The 15,981-nt window shown below is 32.2% G+C and overlaps 1 protein-coding gene across 4 annotated transcripts in view; it reads left to right on the forward strand.

Annotated features, from left to right (window-relative positions):
* IRSp53 (Insulin receptor substrate 53 kDa) overlaps window positions 1–15,981 on the forward strand; it is a 507,262-nt gene that overhangs the window by 466,278 nt on the left and 25,003 nt on the right. For all 4 annotated transcript variants that reach the window (XM_074181873.1, XM_074181874.1, XM_074181876.1 and 1 more), the window contains one exon: window positions 12,464–12,656. In XM_074181873.1, the coding sequence (XP_074037974.1) occupies window positions 12,464–12,656 (193 nt within the window). The remainder of the gene's footprint in view (window positions 1–12,463; window positions 12,657–15,981) is intronic.

Consider the following 15,981-nt stretch of genomic DNA (forward strand, 5'->3'; position numbering starts at 1 on the left):
GAGTCCTATAGAGCCAAGAATTAATAACATTAAATCGAAGTTAATATTATCGAATGCTCTACTGAAATCAAGAAGTATCAATACTGTATTATTTTTTTCGTCACGTGCTCTTATAATATCGTCCACTATATGCAACAAACCAGTTGTACAACTATGTCCTTTACGAAATCCGGATTGAGTTATTGGAAGTATAGAGAAATTGTCAATGTGTTCTTTCAACTGAACTTCAATAGCTCTTTCAAGAACTTTTGACAAAGTTGGTAATAAACTAATGGCGCGTAGGTCTTTGTATTCTGATGGATATTTATTTTGGAACAACTTTTACAATTGCTTTCTTCCATACCGTGGGAAAAATATTATTTTTCAGACAAAAAATCACAATATGTGTTACATATGGAATTATATGTGGACGGCACATTTTTATGAGTTTTATATTCAGTAAATCATATCCCATTGCATTTGTTTTTATATTAGAAATTGTTTCAAAAACGAACATATCATGTACTTCTTGAAATCTAAAGTTGAATTCTATCAATTTATTGTCAGTATAGAAAGAGGTTCGTTAATAGGAATTGAGTAAACAAAAAAATCTTTTAAGTGCGAGGGATTCTTCAAATTCTCTGGAATGCTGTTAATTTTATTTGGTATGAACTCATTAGATTTTATGGCTTCCCAGAGATCTTTGTTGTTTTTTTATTGAGCTCTGAAATAAAATATGCCTTCTTTTCTCTCTTAATCGCCTGATTTGTGACGTTCCGCATGTCCTTATAGAACTGAAAATGAATTTCTGATTTAGTTCTTTTGAATCTTCTGAAAGCTTTATCCCTTATTAACATCATCTCTTTCATTGTACCAGTTAGCCAAGAAGATCGCTTCTTAGTTATTCTTGATGTTTTCAAGGGAGCATGTCTTGAAATCATCTTCATTGAAATATTTGAAATCCCTAAATTCATGAATTTTAAACTTATCTTCATCAGTCCTAATATTTACTTCACAGGAAACGAGCATATGACCTGAAACTCCATTAGTGTCAATGATATCTTTGTCAAGAACTTATTCAGCTTTAGTTATAATTACATCTAAACGTGTTGATGTTGTTGTAGTTATTCTTGTTGGGGCATCTATAATTTGATCTAAATCAAAGCACTCTATAACTGACAATATTTTTTCGGTATTGTTATTATCGTAATCTAAAAAATTGATATCGAAATCTCCCCCACAAATAATGCCATCTACTGTGGGATATATAAGACCGAGAACATCTTCAAACTCCTCTATAAAATCTGTATTATTAAAATTAGGTGGCTTATATATCACTCCAAATGCAATTTTCTTCTTCTGAACAGTTGCTTTAATCCACAATTGTTCACTGGAATGGCAAGTCTGAAGCAAAATAATTTTTTCACTGGAATATTTTTCCTTCAGAAAAATACACAACCCTTCACCTCTATTAGCTCGATCCAATCTGTACAACTTATAATCATCAATGGAGATATCATCATCACTTATATTGCTTGTGAGCCAAGATTCACATATGAGTAAAATATCAAAGGAATACTCCGAAACTAATAATTTAATATCCCTTAACGAAGGTATTAAGGATGTAGTATTTAAGCTACCTACTTGCAAAAATCCACGGTTCATGTTCAAATTCCCAAACAATAAAAAAGAAAAAAAACAATGATAATACTTTGAAATCCTTATCTACAATTTAAGTGGGTGCAGCTCAACTGTACATGTAGGGCCGCCATATTTTGAAAATGATTTATTTTGTGTCTATAGATGTAATGTGTGTCAAGGAAAATGCGTTCATAACAATTATAAAGTGTTACTTGAATATACATATAAATTTCGAAAAAATGAAGTATCAGTAATTTCCATCAGAATCTTTCCAGATCTTCTAAGGTATCAATTTTGTGGTAGGTTTCTTGATTAATAAACTTCATTAATACGGTTCCATAATTGGTCCGAACATTTCCAGATTTTCCAACCTTTAAAGAAGCAGCTTTCGCCAATTTAAATTATTCCGAACTTAGATCTTCTCTTACAACAAGACCAGTCTTCTTCAAGAGTTTTTTATTTTTGTAAACCATATTTTTATGATAGCTACTATAAAATTTAACTATTATTGGTCTATGTTTATCTTTCACGAATTTCCCTACTCTATAGCAACTTTCAATACAAGAATCAGTCAAATTCAAATCCATCTTATGGTTAATTATTTCCACAACGTTCTGCATACAATTTTCATTTTTATATTCTTTCATTCCATATATTCGAAGATTTTTGCGATGTAAAGATTGTTCAAATTTTTCTTGGTTTTTCATCATTGCACTAATCGTGTCACTTTGTTTCTTCAGTAAAGAGTGAAGATTTTCATTTTCTTTTTTCAGTGAATTAATTTCCCCTTCAAATTTTTCTACTATAATTTTCGAAATAGAGTTGCACAAAGTATTAATGAATACTTCTGAGCTACACACATTGGTGACTAATGATTTAATTGTTGAGAACAGTTCATCATCGCCCTTTTTGATTGATCTTGTGCTTGCCATTTGATATAATAGAATTCAACTTACTTATTGTACTTCTACGAAATCTTTCACAAACTTCACCTTTTTTCTTTTGTTATGAAAATTCAGATTATTTTTCACACAGATTCTAATAAAATGTATAAATTGTCAGCTCTACATACAAACACGTCTACTCCGTACGGCACATACCGACATCTAGTGATGTCGCTATGTACCGTACGGACATCTAGTGATGTCTAGTGATGTATCAACCATTTGAGTGAAATATACTCCTACCTGTCGCACTTGAATCAAGGAAATGTCCAAAAACTTTCTAATGATTTGTCAAATTTCTAACAAATATTTAAATTTCATCTTCAATTTCATTTAATTCCAAGTATTTCATATTATGAAATTCATAAATTCATATTCTAATATATCTTCATATTCATTCAAAAAAAAGTCAGGACATATATGTTAATTTCTTTTCCAATGGGTGGTATGATACATCTCAACTTAGTGTTCTATGAAACTGGTTTTTGAGTTTCCTCAATTGAATAGATTGGCACCACTGTTGAAATTTTGACCTTGATGTAAAAAACAAGGGTCCATCAACTTCAATGTTCGAATATTCTCGTTATTCAGTTACTGCATCGTATTGAATTTCAACATCAATAACTTATCTTAAATATTGACTGAAAGTTTCAAGAGAGTTTTATAGTAATATTATTTCAATCTTTTACAAATATTGTATTGTCAACTTTTACCATAATGTTTTTTTGTACATATATTTTATATTTTTTCCACCATTTGCATACAACCTCATCGACAATGTAAGTAGTTTTTGAATAGAACTGGCAGATACTTGACGAAAATCCAAATTAAAACTAATTAATACAGTTTATTGTATGATTTTCACTATAAAGGGTTTTACAAAAACGGCGACACTTGTTTCGCTATACAATATCTTTCTCAAGCATAAATTGAAACTAGAATAAGTAGCAGTTATAGTGAAAATCATACAATAAACTGTAATAATTAATTTCTTCCGTAAATAGTTTTATCAAAACTCAAGCAATATATAAATACACATATTTTTCCTTTGGAGTTTCCCTGATGATGACAATAAAAAGTGTCGAAATGCTAAAATTTTGAAATCAATGTGCAATGTGAGTATTCTTCTGCTTCTGCATTTATTCAGGATAATTCGTGATTTGAAGAACAGTATTTTGGGGTTGTAGTCAGGTTTTGAGGGCTATTCAAAAAGAAAAAAAAAACTTCCAATCAAAATTTTTCTCCTTAAAATTAATATCACTGTTAGTCACTTCCATCGAAAAAGGAATGTTTTAGAGAAATACTTATTTTCTTTCTAAATCTTACGTTATTAAGTAGTTCCGTTTGTGATATAAAAACATATTGAATAATGAATATATTACAGTTGTCCTGAGGAAGGTGGTAAGTACCACCAAAAGCTTTCTTTGAAAGTTTTCTTTGAATAGCCCTAAAAACCTGACTGCAACCCCAAAGTACCCAACCCAAAAATAGAGCCGATGCATGATTTTCTTTTGAAAGTAAAGTAAATGACGCAACCACAGCTGCGGTGGTAGACTTGTTGCATCTTCTGCTTGTTTCGTCAAATTTTTCATAATCACTTCCAAGAGCGTTGATAGTTTTATGTTATATGCTCACTGTCAACAGTATATCGCACGACTCACCGCACATTGAATACTGAGCAATCCGAAAAATAAGCTTGGTTTTATGAAAAATTAATTCATGGATTGTGCACCACAATAATGCACCTGGTTACACTCCATTGCTTTTTCGTGAATTTTTGACCAAAAACAATACTGATGCCGCATTCTCCATCCTCGCAAGTATAGCGCATCTCTGAAAGAACTTAAGGCTATCTCAAAAATCGCGTTTGCGAAGTGTTCACAGGATTGAAAGACGTGCTGGAACAAGTGAAAAATATCTTACGACGAAAATTCTGATGACGACAACATAATTATACATGAAGGAGAGAAAGGATCGTTTCTCAAGTATTCAATATTTTTTTTCAACTCCTTCTCCAATACATTTTTCTCCATTCGGATCCAGATGATTATCCTGCATTTTCTTTTGGGTACATAATTTTTTGATATTTCAATTTTTTATTCGACACACTTCCAATTTTGGAAATCGGATTAGTCGTTTTTGGGTAATTAGCAAGTTTATATTCGTTTCAAGAATTTAGAAACATTGATACATCAGTAAGAAATCAATTCGAGAAGAGACTCACTTCATTATTACCAGGAAGAATGATAAACCTCTTGACATTTTTTTGGATAAACTAGACAGAGCTTCGGATAATACTCATCTTGAAATTATGATAATCATCGTTTGTTCGAAAATTTTTGAAATGAATATAAAACTACCAGGTGGTCAGGGACGGCAGATTATATTTCTAAAAATAAAAAGGTGACATAGATAGATATAGAATTATATCTATTGAACGACTCATCACAAAATAACATCTATCGTCTATCGACTTTTTTTTTAAATCCAGAAATGATAAATTTTGTCAGGCCTTGTTTCGTTTGAATGTTAAGAAGAATGTTAAGAAAGAGAAGCAGTCAGACATAATAACTACTTTTTGCACAATATCTTAAAAATCTTCATGTAGTGTTTATACATTCCTTCAAATAACGGGTTGTAAATTCCGAATGGGCGTGCTATTCTATCTGCACTATACTAGTGCAAATTTTTCATTTAACCAATTATCTCAAAACTATCCAGAAACAGATTCATAATACAACGACGTTTTATTTCTCTAGAGTACAACAAATATCATTAAGAGTATTCCAATTTTTTTCATTCTAAATCGTACCCATGCATTAATCAGAATTTTGATGACGAAAACCCACTAGTCAACATTACTCACTTTATGTGAGCTTTGTCAATAAATGACAATATTTCAAATCTAATTTCTTACGTCGGCTTCCCTTCAATCTCATATTTATTCATAAGTATATAAAGGAAGCTTTGGAAACTTCAATTCCAATAAAAGCCCTTGTGGACCTTATTCGCATCGATCTCTCTTCATACATAAATATTAGCTATGAACGACTTTGTTATCTGAAGAATTTTTGAAGTATTAGATTCAGCGAGGAAATCTGTGGGAATAAAAGCACCTTCGTCTCGTTTCCGTTTATGTGCCACAAAAGAGGGAGAATTGAAAGGGTTGACGGCTGTGAATAGTACTTGTGCGAAAACACTTGTCGGTAAAGGTGAATGGGGAATATTCTTTTGAAGTTGATGTGTTATCTGTTGATGCCATATTCAATTTCGAAACTTTCATTCAAATATTGGATTGGATTGAAATGATACTGATTTAAGAAATGGATTGATATCGACGGTTTTCTATATTTTCATATGAGGTAGAAATTATTAGGTACCAGAAAACTGGACAGACCTCTGACGAGTATTTCTGCAAAATCCTAGTTCATATATTCATTTCAGTAACAACATATCATGTGTAAAATAATCTCTGATGAATATGTGGACATATATATTTCATTTTGGGTATTTCAATGAAAATAATGCTTAAAAAAAAACTAATAAATAGAGTTTATTCTATGATTTTCAATATAAGGGTTTCACAAAAACCGCGACACGTGTTTAGCTATACAATAGTTTCTTCAGGCATAAATATGGATTTTCATCAAGTATCGGCCAGTTCTATTCAATAATAATGCTTCATTCTAAACGTATACTGTCAGAGGGGATTGATGACATTGGATCCTTGAGAAAGACGTGGTACATCAAATGATTCCATTTGTTATAAACACGGTATTTGTCAGCAACAGTGTCGTCTCTGTATTTGCCTATATATAACCCGATAGTTTACTGCAAGACCTCTTTTGATTGTAACTGGAAAAAAATTATTGGGAAATTATTCTCATTGTTATTTTTCAATTCGTTCAGAATGCTTTATATTTCGCTATTTGGCACTACAGAGCTGTTTCAAATTGAATTAAAAAAAATAATTTCATTTTCACTATGGCACGCCTAAACCTGAGAGATTTAGTTATTGGATCAAGTATCCCCAAATGTGGGTCACATGTTTTTTTTCTCAAATTATTGTCGTGATTTATGGTGAGATATATTCCTTTGTAGTTTGCATTATACCGTGTGCATACAGAAAACGAGGTTTATGAGAAGAGAATGGACCCAGAACAGTTGAAAAGGCCTGTACGTCTTAGTGAATTCGTCGAAACGATTGTCGTCCAAATATGATATGTATCAGTGATGACTCTCAAGAGGTATGTCCAAAAGCAGAAGCAGCAAGATGAAGGAATAATTGAATAGAACTGGCCGATACTTGATGAAAATCCATATTTAAAAATCTAATAAATAGAGTTTATTCCATGATTTTCACTATAAGGGTTTTACAAAAACCGCGACACGTGTTTCGCTATACAATAGCTTCTTCAAGCATAGCTAAAGTTACTACTAAATTACACCTTATATACTATAACCTAGTAACTATACGTCTACCTAAGTAATAAATCTACCTGAAAAAATATACCTGGAAAAGTCAGGTATCAATACATTTTTCGAAAGTCTACCTGTAAGTATACCTTCTTACTATTATTACCTGCGTGTGAACAAATTCAATAAAGGCGAATTATTGAATTCAGTTTGATCGTTCATAAGATGGTGAGAGTTTTTGAATTTGTTTATTTCCATTCTCTCCAACAGGTTAAGTTTCAAACCTTTCTTCTGGAAATAGAGGGGTTTGTATTCATGGTCGAACTCATGTCCCTCTGAGATTAGATGACTGGCATATGTGGAATTTATTTTTCCGTTCTGAAAACTATATTTGTGTTCCTTTATGCGGGTTTTAAACGTTCTTCCAGTTTGACCTATATAAAACATCGGACATGACCCACACGATAATTTATATAGGTCAAACTGGAAGAACGTTTAAAACCCGCATAAAGGAACACAAATATAGTTTTCAGAACGGAAAAATAAATTCCACATATGCCAGTCATCTAATCTCAGAAGGACATGAGTTCGACCATGAATACAAACCCCTCCATTTCCAGAAGAAAGGTTTGAAACTTAACCTGTTGGACAGTATGGAAATAAACAAATTCAAAAATTCTCACCATCTTATGAACGATCAAACTGAATTGAATAATTCGCCTTTATTGAATTTGTTCACACGCAGGTAATAATAGTAAGAAGGTATCTTTACAGGTAGACTTTCGAAAAATGTATTGATACCTGACTTTTTCAGATATATTTTTTCAGGTAGATTTATTACTTAGGTAGACGAATAGTTACTAGGTTATAGTATATAAGGTGTAATTTATAAGTAACTTTAGTTATGCTTGAAGAGGCTATTGTATAGCGAAACACGTGTCGCGGTTTTAGTAAAACCCTTATAGGCCTTATAGTGAAAATCATAGAATGAACTCTATTTATTAGTTTTTTTTTTTCTGAAGGAATAAATTTTAACCCAAGTTAAAGGCAGTCACAAATTGAGTTGGTGTAGTATATCCAAGAAGCCATTATGGATTAACGCCAGAATAATCCAGTCATTTAAGCTTAAATTAGGTAAGAATCTCGGAATTCGAGATACCCAGCTGTAAGTCTGTAAATACTTGTATATTGACACCCTAAAAGTTGTCTCAAAACCTACATATGGTAGGGTGTAAGCAACTATTAAATTTCAAGGTCAAAGGTCACAAAAATCGGTTTTTTGCGCTTTTTTTGGAAATATCTCATTTCCTATGGGTCTTTTGCTATTTGTATTTATTATCATTATTGTAAAATACAAAATTCTCTACAAATTTTGTTTGAAAATTTTTTTTATACGGTGAACCGTTTTCGAGATAGAGGGCGGAGGGCGTGCACTGTCTTACGAACAAGAAATTTTCTTTAAAAAAGTTGGGAGAGGTAATGTAAAAACGGAGATATACTCGACTAAAAGTTTTGATAATATTCCTCATTCTAGAAAACATATTTTGTTTCTGCACGCATTAAGTGGCTGTGACACAACTTCTGCGCTTTTTGAAAAGGGAAAAAAATCATTTTTAAAAGTTTTTGAGAAACTGACAAATTTGGATGAACTAGCTGCAGCATTTGAGGAAGAAAATTGTTCGGCCCAGAGATTATTAGGGAGTGGAACTCAAACCTTATTGGCAGTCTATAATGCTCCGAAATCTGTGAAAAGTCTCGATCATCTTCGTTATATGCATTACGTCAAGTCTACAAAACTCAATAAACCTGTGCAGCTTTCAAATATTCCACCAACAAGTGTAGCTGCTCATCAACATTTCAACCGTGTATATTATCAAGTTCAAACTTGGTTAGGACATGATTTGGAACCCCAGGTATGGGGTTGGGCAATGCGAAACGATTTTCTGGAGCCTATCATGACAATTTTACCACCTCCTCCAGAAGATTTGCTAAATACAATTTTCTGCAACTGCAAGAGTGGTTGTGGTTCGCGATGCGGATGCAGGAAAGCGGGCTTGCAATGCTCTTTAGCTTGTGGCCAATGTAATGGGCAAGCTTGTCTCAATGCTCTACCATATCAGAGCAACATTAACGAAGATGGAACCTTTGACCCCGAAATCATGGAAGAACTTGAGACAAATGTCGTTGAAGACGATAATGAAGACCAGTTTGAAATTTACCAGCAGCCAGAAGACGACGATGAAGAGGAAGAAGATGATTAAAATTATAAATTGTAGTTTTTGTACCCTTTATTCCATTTCTTTACTTTCAATAAAAATAAATGTATTCAATGATATTTTTTAATAAAAAGATTAATTCAAAATTAATTTATTTTTTTTCATCATGTAAGAAGTTATGAATATTAATTAGGTTAAAATTCAAATATAATTCCTATATTTTCATTAACAATTCTGCAATTACATGGGCAGGTAAGTGTTGTTAAATAAATTAATACTGAATAAAAAGTGGATAAGTTAGGAAAAAAATGATAAAATATAATATAATAGTTAATAAAAATTGACAAATATTTATAATCATTGATTTATCGATAGTTCATCAACTATATATGGCGCGTTTTCGACCGGAGGCACCGGTTGGCCTGAAGTGATGCTGTGACCGCGTGCTCTCCGCCCTCCATCTCGAAAACGGTTCACCGTATAAAAAATTTTTTTAATCAAAATTTGTAAAGAATTTTGTATTCTACAATAATAATGATGAATACAAATAGCAAAAAACCGATAGGAAATGAGATATTTCCAAAAAAAGCGCAAAAAACCGATTTTTGTGAACTTTGACCTTGAAATTCAATAGTTGCTCACACCCTACCATACGTAGGTTTTGAGACAACTTTTAGGGTGTCAATATACAAGTATTTACAGACTTACAGCTGGGTATCTCGAATTCCGAGGTGAACTTACTATAATGACTGGACTAAGAAATAGTGCGTCAGCTGTTCTATGAATATGCACTACAAAATTATGAATTTCATTCTGTAGTTTGCCGAAGAAAAAAAAAGCTAAATATAATTGGAAGAGTGATATTCTGAAAAGGTTGGCTGGTAACAGTTTGCGCAGCTGCGAATGAATTGATAACATTATTCAGCTTACATGGTATTTCCATGAAAAAAAATGCAATTAGAATTTGTTATGCACTGTTTGGAACCTCTGGTGTAGTAATGAATATTACTGGGTTTTTTCCCAACACCAAGTCATTATTTTCAACACCTCGACACGTGTTTCGATCACCAAGTGATCATTCTCAAGAGGAAGATCAAAGTAATCATACTTACGAAGTTATCCTTATTTAAATGAATTGACATAATATTTCATTTTTTAGATGTACCTGTCTATTACATGAGGACACATTGTAAAATTGATTCAAGACTAGTAGATAGGGCAATTTGTGAAATTAATATTATATAGCTTATAATATTTCAATTATTAGATTCACCTTATTGTTACATAAGGACACATTGTAAAATTTATTTAAGAAAAGTAGATGAGGCAAATTGTAAAATTATTTTAAGACACTCGAGACGCAAGTACCTAGAACAGGTATCTATGACATAAACAAGGATAGCTTTGTAACTATGATTATTTTGATCTTCCTCTTGAAGATAATCACTTGTTGATCGAAACACGTGTCGAGGTGTTGAAATAACAGTTTGGTGTTGGGAAAAAACTCCAATAATATGCAATGAAAATTGTTTACCTACGCAACATTTGGAACAGATGGTTCACTAAATCTAAGTGGTTGAATGAATTAATTTTTGTAAACTTTCTGCAACACTTCAGAAAATACTCATAATGTTAGGAAAGAAAGCATTGTATTGTATGAATTGGAAATAGGATATTTTCAGAAGAGATCAATTTTGGGATAGAAAGATTCTGGCTTCTACTTTTCCATCTCCATACAAAAAAATGTAGGTAGAAGAAAGAAATGAGCAATCAATTTTCAAAAATTAACTCTATACAAAGGTGTGTAGATCATGCAAAGGAGTACCTTTCACACACAAACTAGAAAAAAAAGTCCTCTCGTTATGGAATTGAATCAGATATTATTCAAAGGATCACTATACAATATGGTAGATGAAAGAGGTAAAATTTCACTTACATGAAACACTGGCATTCCCACTGGTGGACACCTGATGTTTCGGAATAAGATACATGCCTCTTCAGCACCAATCTGGATGACATTATGAGATGAATCAATCATGAAATAACGACTCCATGTTACAAATGAGTTGAAACTACTCATGTCATCGACTACAGTATGTAATGATATTTATTCGCTCATTTGAATAAATCCCAGCTATAGGACTCTTGTTTAAATTGAAAGAAGTATTTTTAGGAGAAATCAATTTTTGGAAAAGGAAGGTGTCCGCTTTATTCTTTTCCATTACGTAATTATTCGTGACATGAAGTCGAATGAATTCAGTACTTCATCTTATAATATTATCCAGACTGGTGCTGAAGAGGCAATAATGGAAGAATCTCATTTCGAAACATAGGATGTTCATCAGTGAGGATGACAGTGTTTCCTCTAAATGAAATTCTACCTCCTTCACATACTATATTGTATAGCTATCCTATGAATGATATCTGATTCAATTTCATTAGAAATGTTTGTAACCCGTCATATTGGATTAAGGAAGAAGTTACATTATTTATGCATTGCTTTTCGCATACTCTTTCATCTGTGGGTGCATTTAAAACTACTCGTGGGTCTTCTGACATGTTGGGTGTAGAATGGCGTCATTTAGATAATCCTCCATTACCATCCAAACAGAACGTGTATGCAAAATTTCAGTACAATATGTTGAGGTTAAGTGCTTCAGATTGATTTTGAAAAATAAATTCCTTTTTTTGATTTCGACACATAGTTCTCAAGTGAATCAGTATCTTTCAGAAATTAGTTTTCGGAATTGTTTTAACAAAATCTTCCGTGATAACTTTCCATCTCTCGACATGGTATTCATCAGTATTTGAAAAATAATACTGACGATTGATTCTGAGTTTTTTTCATCTTTCCTGTAAGAATTCTTTCTCTCTGACTCCTTTCCCGGGTGAAAATTTGATTATCAGATATATTCACAAAAAAAAACACTACTTCTAATTGTTTCGAGAATAAAAATGAAAATATAGTAGGTATAAAAATATAGACGGTTATTATCCTTCATGTTTTTTTTACAATGCCTATTCAATTATTATATTCGTATTACTGGAAATTACTCTGTAATTGGCCATTGAAATGATCGACCAGAAAAGCAAATATCACTTTTTTGAAACAATTTTTTGAAATTCTAGTAGTGCTACATTCCATTCATTACGCAATGAACATATTTTTCTTATAATTTCAAGCGGGAACATAATTTTAAAGTTGTTCCACCCTTTATCAAAAAAACTGATTTAGTTTCGAAATGACCTTGGGATATATATTTACAGATCGCCAACACATAGAAGTGACGCTGGTGGATCGTCTCAACATAGTAACAATCCGACAACTCCAACCAGCGGCAAAATGATGTCGTCCACTGGATCAGCAACGCCAACTGGTAACAATACGCTAGAGCAACCTGTCACCCGTATGTTTGGAGACACCTTGCATTTGCATAGATCCTCCAATAACGCTAAACAGGTAGAGTAGGCATGCTTGATTCACCCGCCTCTTGTAATTGATCACTTGTTTTGCTATTCGAATATGTAATGGCTGTTTCATACATCAAACTTTCATTTTCACTTCAATAATAAGTTGTACGTCGCGACACGTGTTTCGCTTTACACAAGCTTTCTCAAGCAGTATTTGATCAACTGGTTTTAGATTGTAACTTTTTAAAAAAACATCAATCAGATCTACGGTTCGATCTGGTAAATAATTCCAGTCCAAGGTTTACTATCTGTGAAGAGCAGATATGAGTATACCTCAGTAAATGCAGGTGAAGACTGGTAGAAATACAGTTCAATGGATTATTATTCCAAAGAATGTTTACTTTCACGATCAGAGATATAATAGTAACGAGTTATTTTTTCCCAAGAAACTTACAATGTTTATAGCAGAGAAAAAAACCATAATTTAAAAACTATCTATAACATAACTGAGTGCAAGCAGAGGATAAAATAAAAGATGAATTAGAACTGAAACTTGAAAAAAAAATATACATACATATACACATATATACATATACGTTTGAATGTCATGAACATAAATGCACTCATCAGATGATATGTCTATACAAACAATACATATTCTTTTAAATTAATCTAGAATTTTTGTTTATTAAATTTTTTGAAGCATTTGGTAGCTCATTGATGAAATTGATAATTTTTTAATTAATCGAATTGTGCCAAATATTTGTTTTCATTTTCATGAATTTTAGATTGTCTGAATATCTTGTCAAATGATTGTGTTGGTCAGAATGGATTTTGGAAGGCAAATTTTGAATGTTTGAACTTTTTTTTGGCCAAATGAAAGAAGGTACGTAATTTAAATTCATGTGAGGATGGCATATGTCTAAAAATTTTTTGGTTTATTTAATTTGACTCTAGGCTTCTCGTAATTCAATTTTGCTCTGAAATTTTTCAATTGATTTCAATGAGAAATTTATTGCCATTTTCCATATTGATATAAGATATTCAATTTTGGTTTCTATCCCTGACGTTTCGTCCACTACTGCGGTGGGCATTATCAAAGGCAATATGGTAACGGTCGCAGTGCGTTGGTGCGAAAACAACAACGCAGAAAAATCTACGTCGGGAACAATTGGAACAATAACTCGAGCACTACGACCGTTGCCACATCGCCTTTGATAATGTTTACCGCAGTAAACGAAACATCAGGTATGAAAAACCTGCAGACCATAGTTGAAAAACCTGAAAAAGAGCTTTCACAAAATTATAAGTTATCACATATCAGTTATTAGAGGGCGTCAGAACATGATTATCTGCTAAAAACATACATCAAGTGACCCAAGTTCATTGGACATTAGGAATTTTGGACGCTTTGACTTCCATTCTTTCATGAGGACAATTGTTGAAACTTTCTTCTGAAAATGAGTTTTGAATCCATGATTGAGCTCATGTCCCTCTATAAGGAGGTGAGTATCATACGTTGAATCTATTTTTTGGATTCTCCTTCTCTCTTTTGAAAAAGCTTTGATTAGAATAGAATAGAATAGAATAGAATATTTATTTACTAATATTTGATACAATACATTTGGCACGTCACTTAAATACTATAGAGTCATGTAACAAAATAAATAAAGACAGATTAAAAACTGATTCATCACATTTTTACACATAACAATATTTTAAAAATATGATTGTATAATATAACTTGTACTTGTCAAATTCACAAAAAACAGGTGTATATGGGACAAAACAAAATATTTACACTGCACAAAGAGTTTACATAGTGAAGAAATAATTTAGATTCCTCATTCCTCATATTTTCACTTTGACAGGTCATTTATTTTTACTTATAAACTCATCTGTACTATAAAAAGCATTCAGCTTCAAATATTTTATTATTTCATTTTCATATGAAAACTTCATTTCTTTGATAGGCAAAGGAACACAGTTAAATAAAATGATACAATTATAGTATAGAGAATTTTTAAATGCAGCTGTTTTATGCCCAGGTATCGACAATAATTTTTTTTGTCGTGTATCGTACATGTGCCTTTCCGCAGAGGTATTAAAAGAAAGTATATTAGTTTTCGCGTACACTAGACATTTATATATGTAAATACTAGGTACCGTAAAAATACTATTTACAAAAATTTCTTTAGAGCTATCTAAGCGATTTATATTGAAAATCAGTCTCAGTAATCTTTTCTGAGCAACAAAGACGCCCTATAAATGACTTGATCGTCCCCAGGTCAATATATTCAATGAAATATGTGAATAAGCTGAAGCATAGTACACACTTAAAAGACCCTGTTTGGCAATTGTGTCTTTACGCTGTAAAATGGCAAAATAAGCTTTATTAAGCAGCTTGCAGATGTGGTCAATGTGTGGTTCCCATGTTAACTTGCTGTCTATAAAGGTACCAAGGAACCTTGATAAAACAAAATTACAGCCGGGTGTTAATGGTCTCCTGAGGCTAAAATTCATAAAAACCGTTTTCCCATGGTTTAAAATAAGTTTATTTCTTTGACACCACGCATATACCACGCATATATTTATACCAAATATACCAATGTGGAGAGTAGAGAATCTATTTGATTGATATAATAACCATTGTCGAACGCAATCTGTTTCATTAGATTCGGTTCTTTACTGGAAAAAATAAGGATTCAAATTTGATAAATCAGGTCATTCGTGCACTATTTCTGAACAAAGTGAATCATGATCGATGGTGGTGACTCTGATACATTCCAGTTTGTTTTTTTTTTCAAAGATTAGATATAAAACAAACAAAAATAGCAAATGTTTGGAGTCCAAAAGAAAAATTGAGAAAGAATATCATTTATGTGATGACAGCACTGAAAGATCCTCTATAATTTCGTTATTTGATATGGAAAATGATAACTTGACTCTGCAGTTATCTTTTGTTCAAAAAATATCTGAATAACAGCCCCTTTGGGCCTCTGAGATTCTGTGGAAAACCTCAGGAAAAAAATCTGAACAAAATACTATTCAAACTTCATATTTTCTATAGTTACATGCATCATGTTGTTCAGAGAACACTTCTGGTGACCTATTTCCAGAAAATAAGATTGATGCTCTCTCAGAAATTCATGATTTTCAGTAGAACGTTTTCTTAGTCTCTTTGATCTAATCATAAACTGACTGGAATTTGTTTTGTCAGGAAATGAAAGGACAACTAATGTCTATGTATTGTGATAGATTTGTATCCAGTGGCTGCTCATCGTTTCGAGGTTCAACTCAGTACACCTCGAAGTTCACTGTCCAAGAATTCTTTCATTTGGAGAACGGCGTTTATGTGGAAAAAACTTCCTGGG

The sequence above is a fragment of the Leptinotarsa decemlineata genome, unplaced genomic scaffold (genome assembly GCF_025532065.1).
Source record: "Leptinotarsa decemlineata unplaced genomic scaffold, Ldec_3_MD MMD2_tig00026317_RagTag_RagTag, whole genome shotgun sequence".
Classification (NCBI taxonomy): domain Eukaryota; kingdom Metazoa; phylum Arthropoda; class Insecta; order Coleoptera; family Chrysomelidae; genus Leptinotarsa; species Leptinotarsa decemlineata.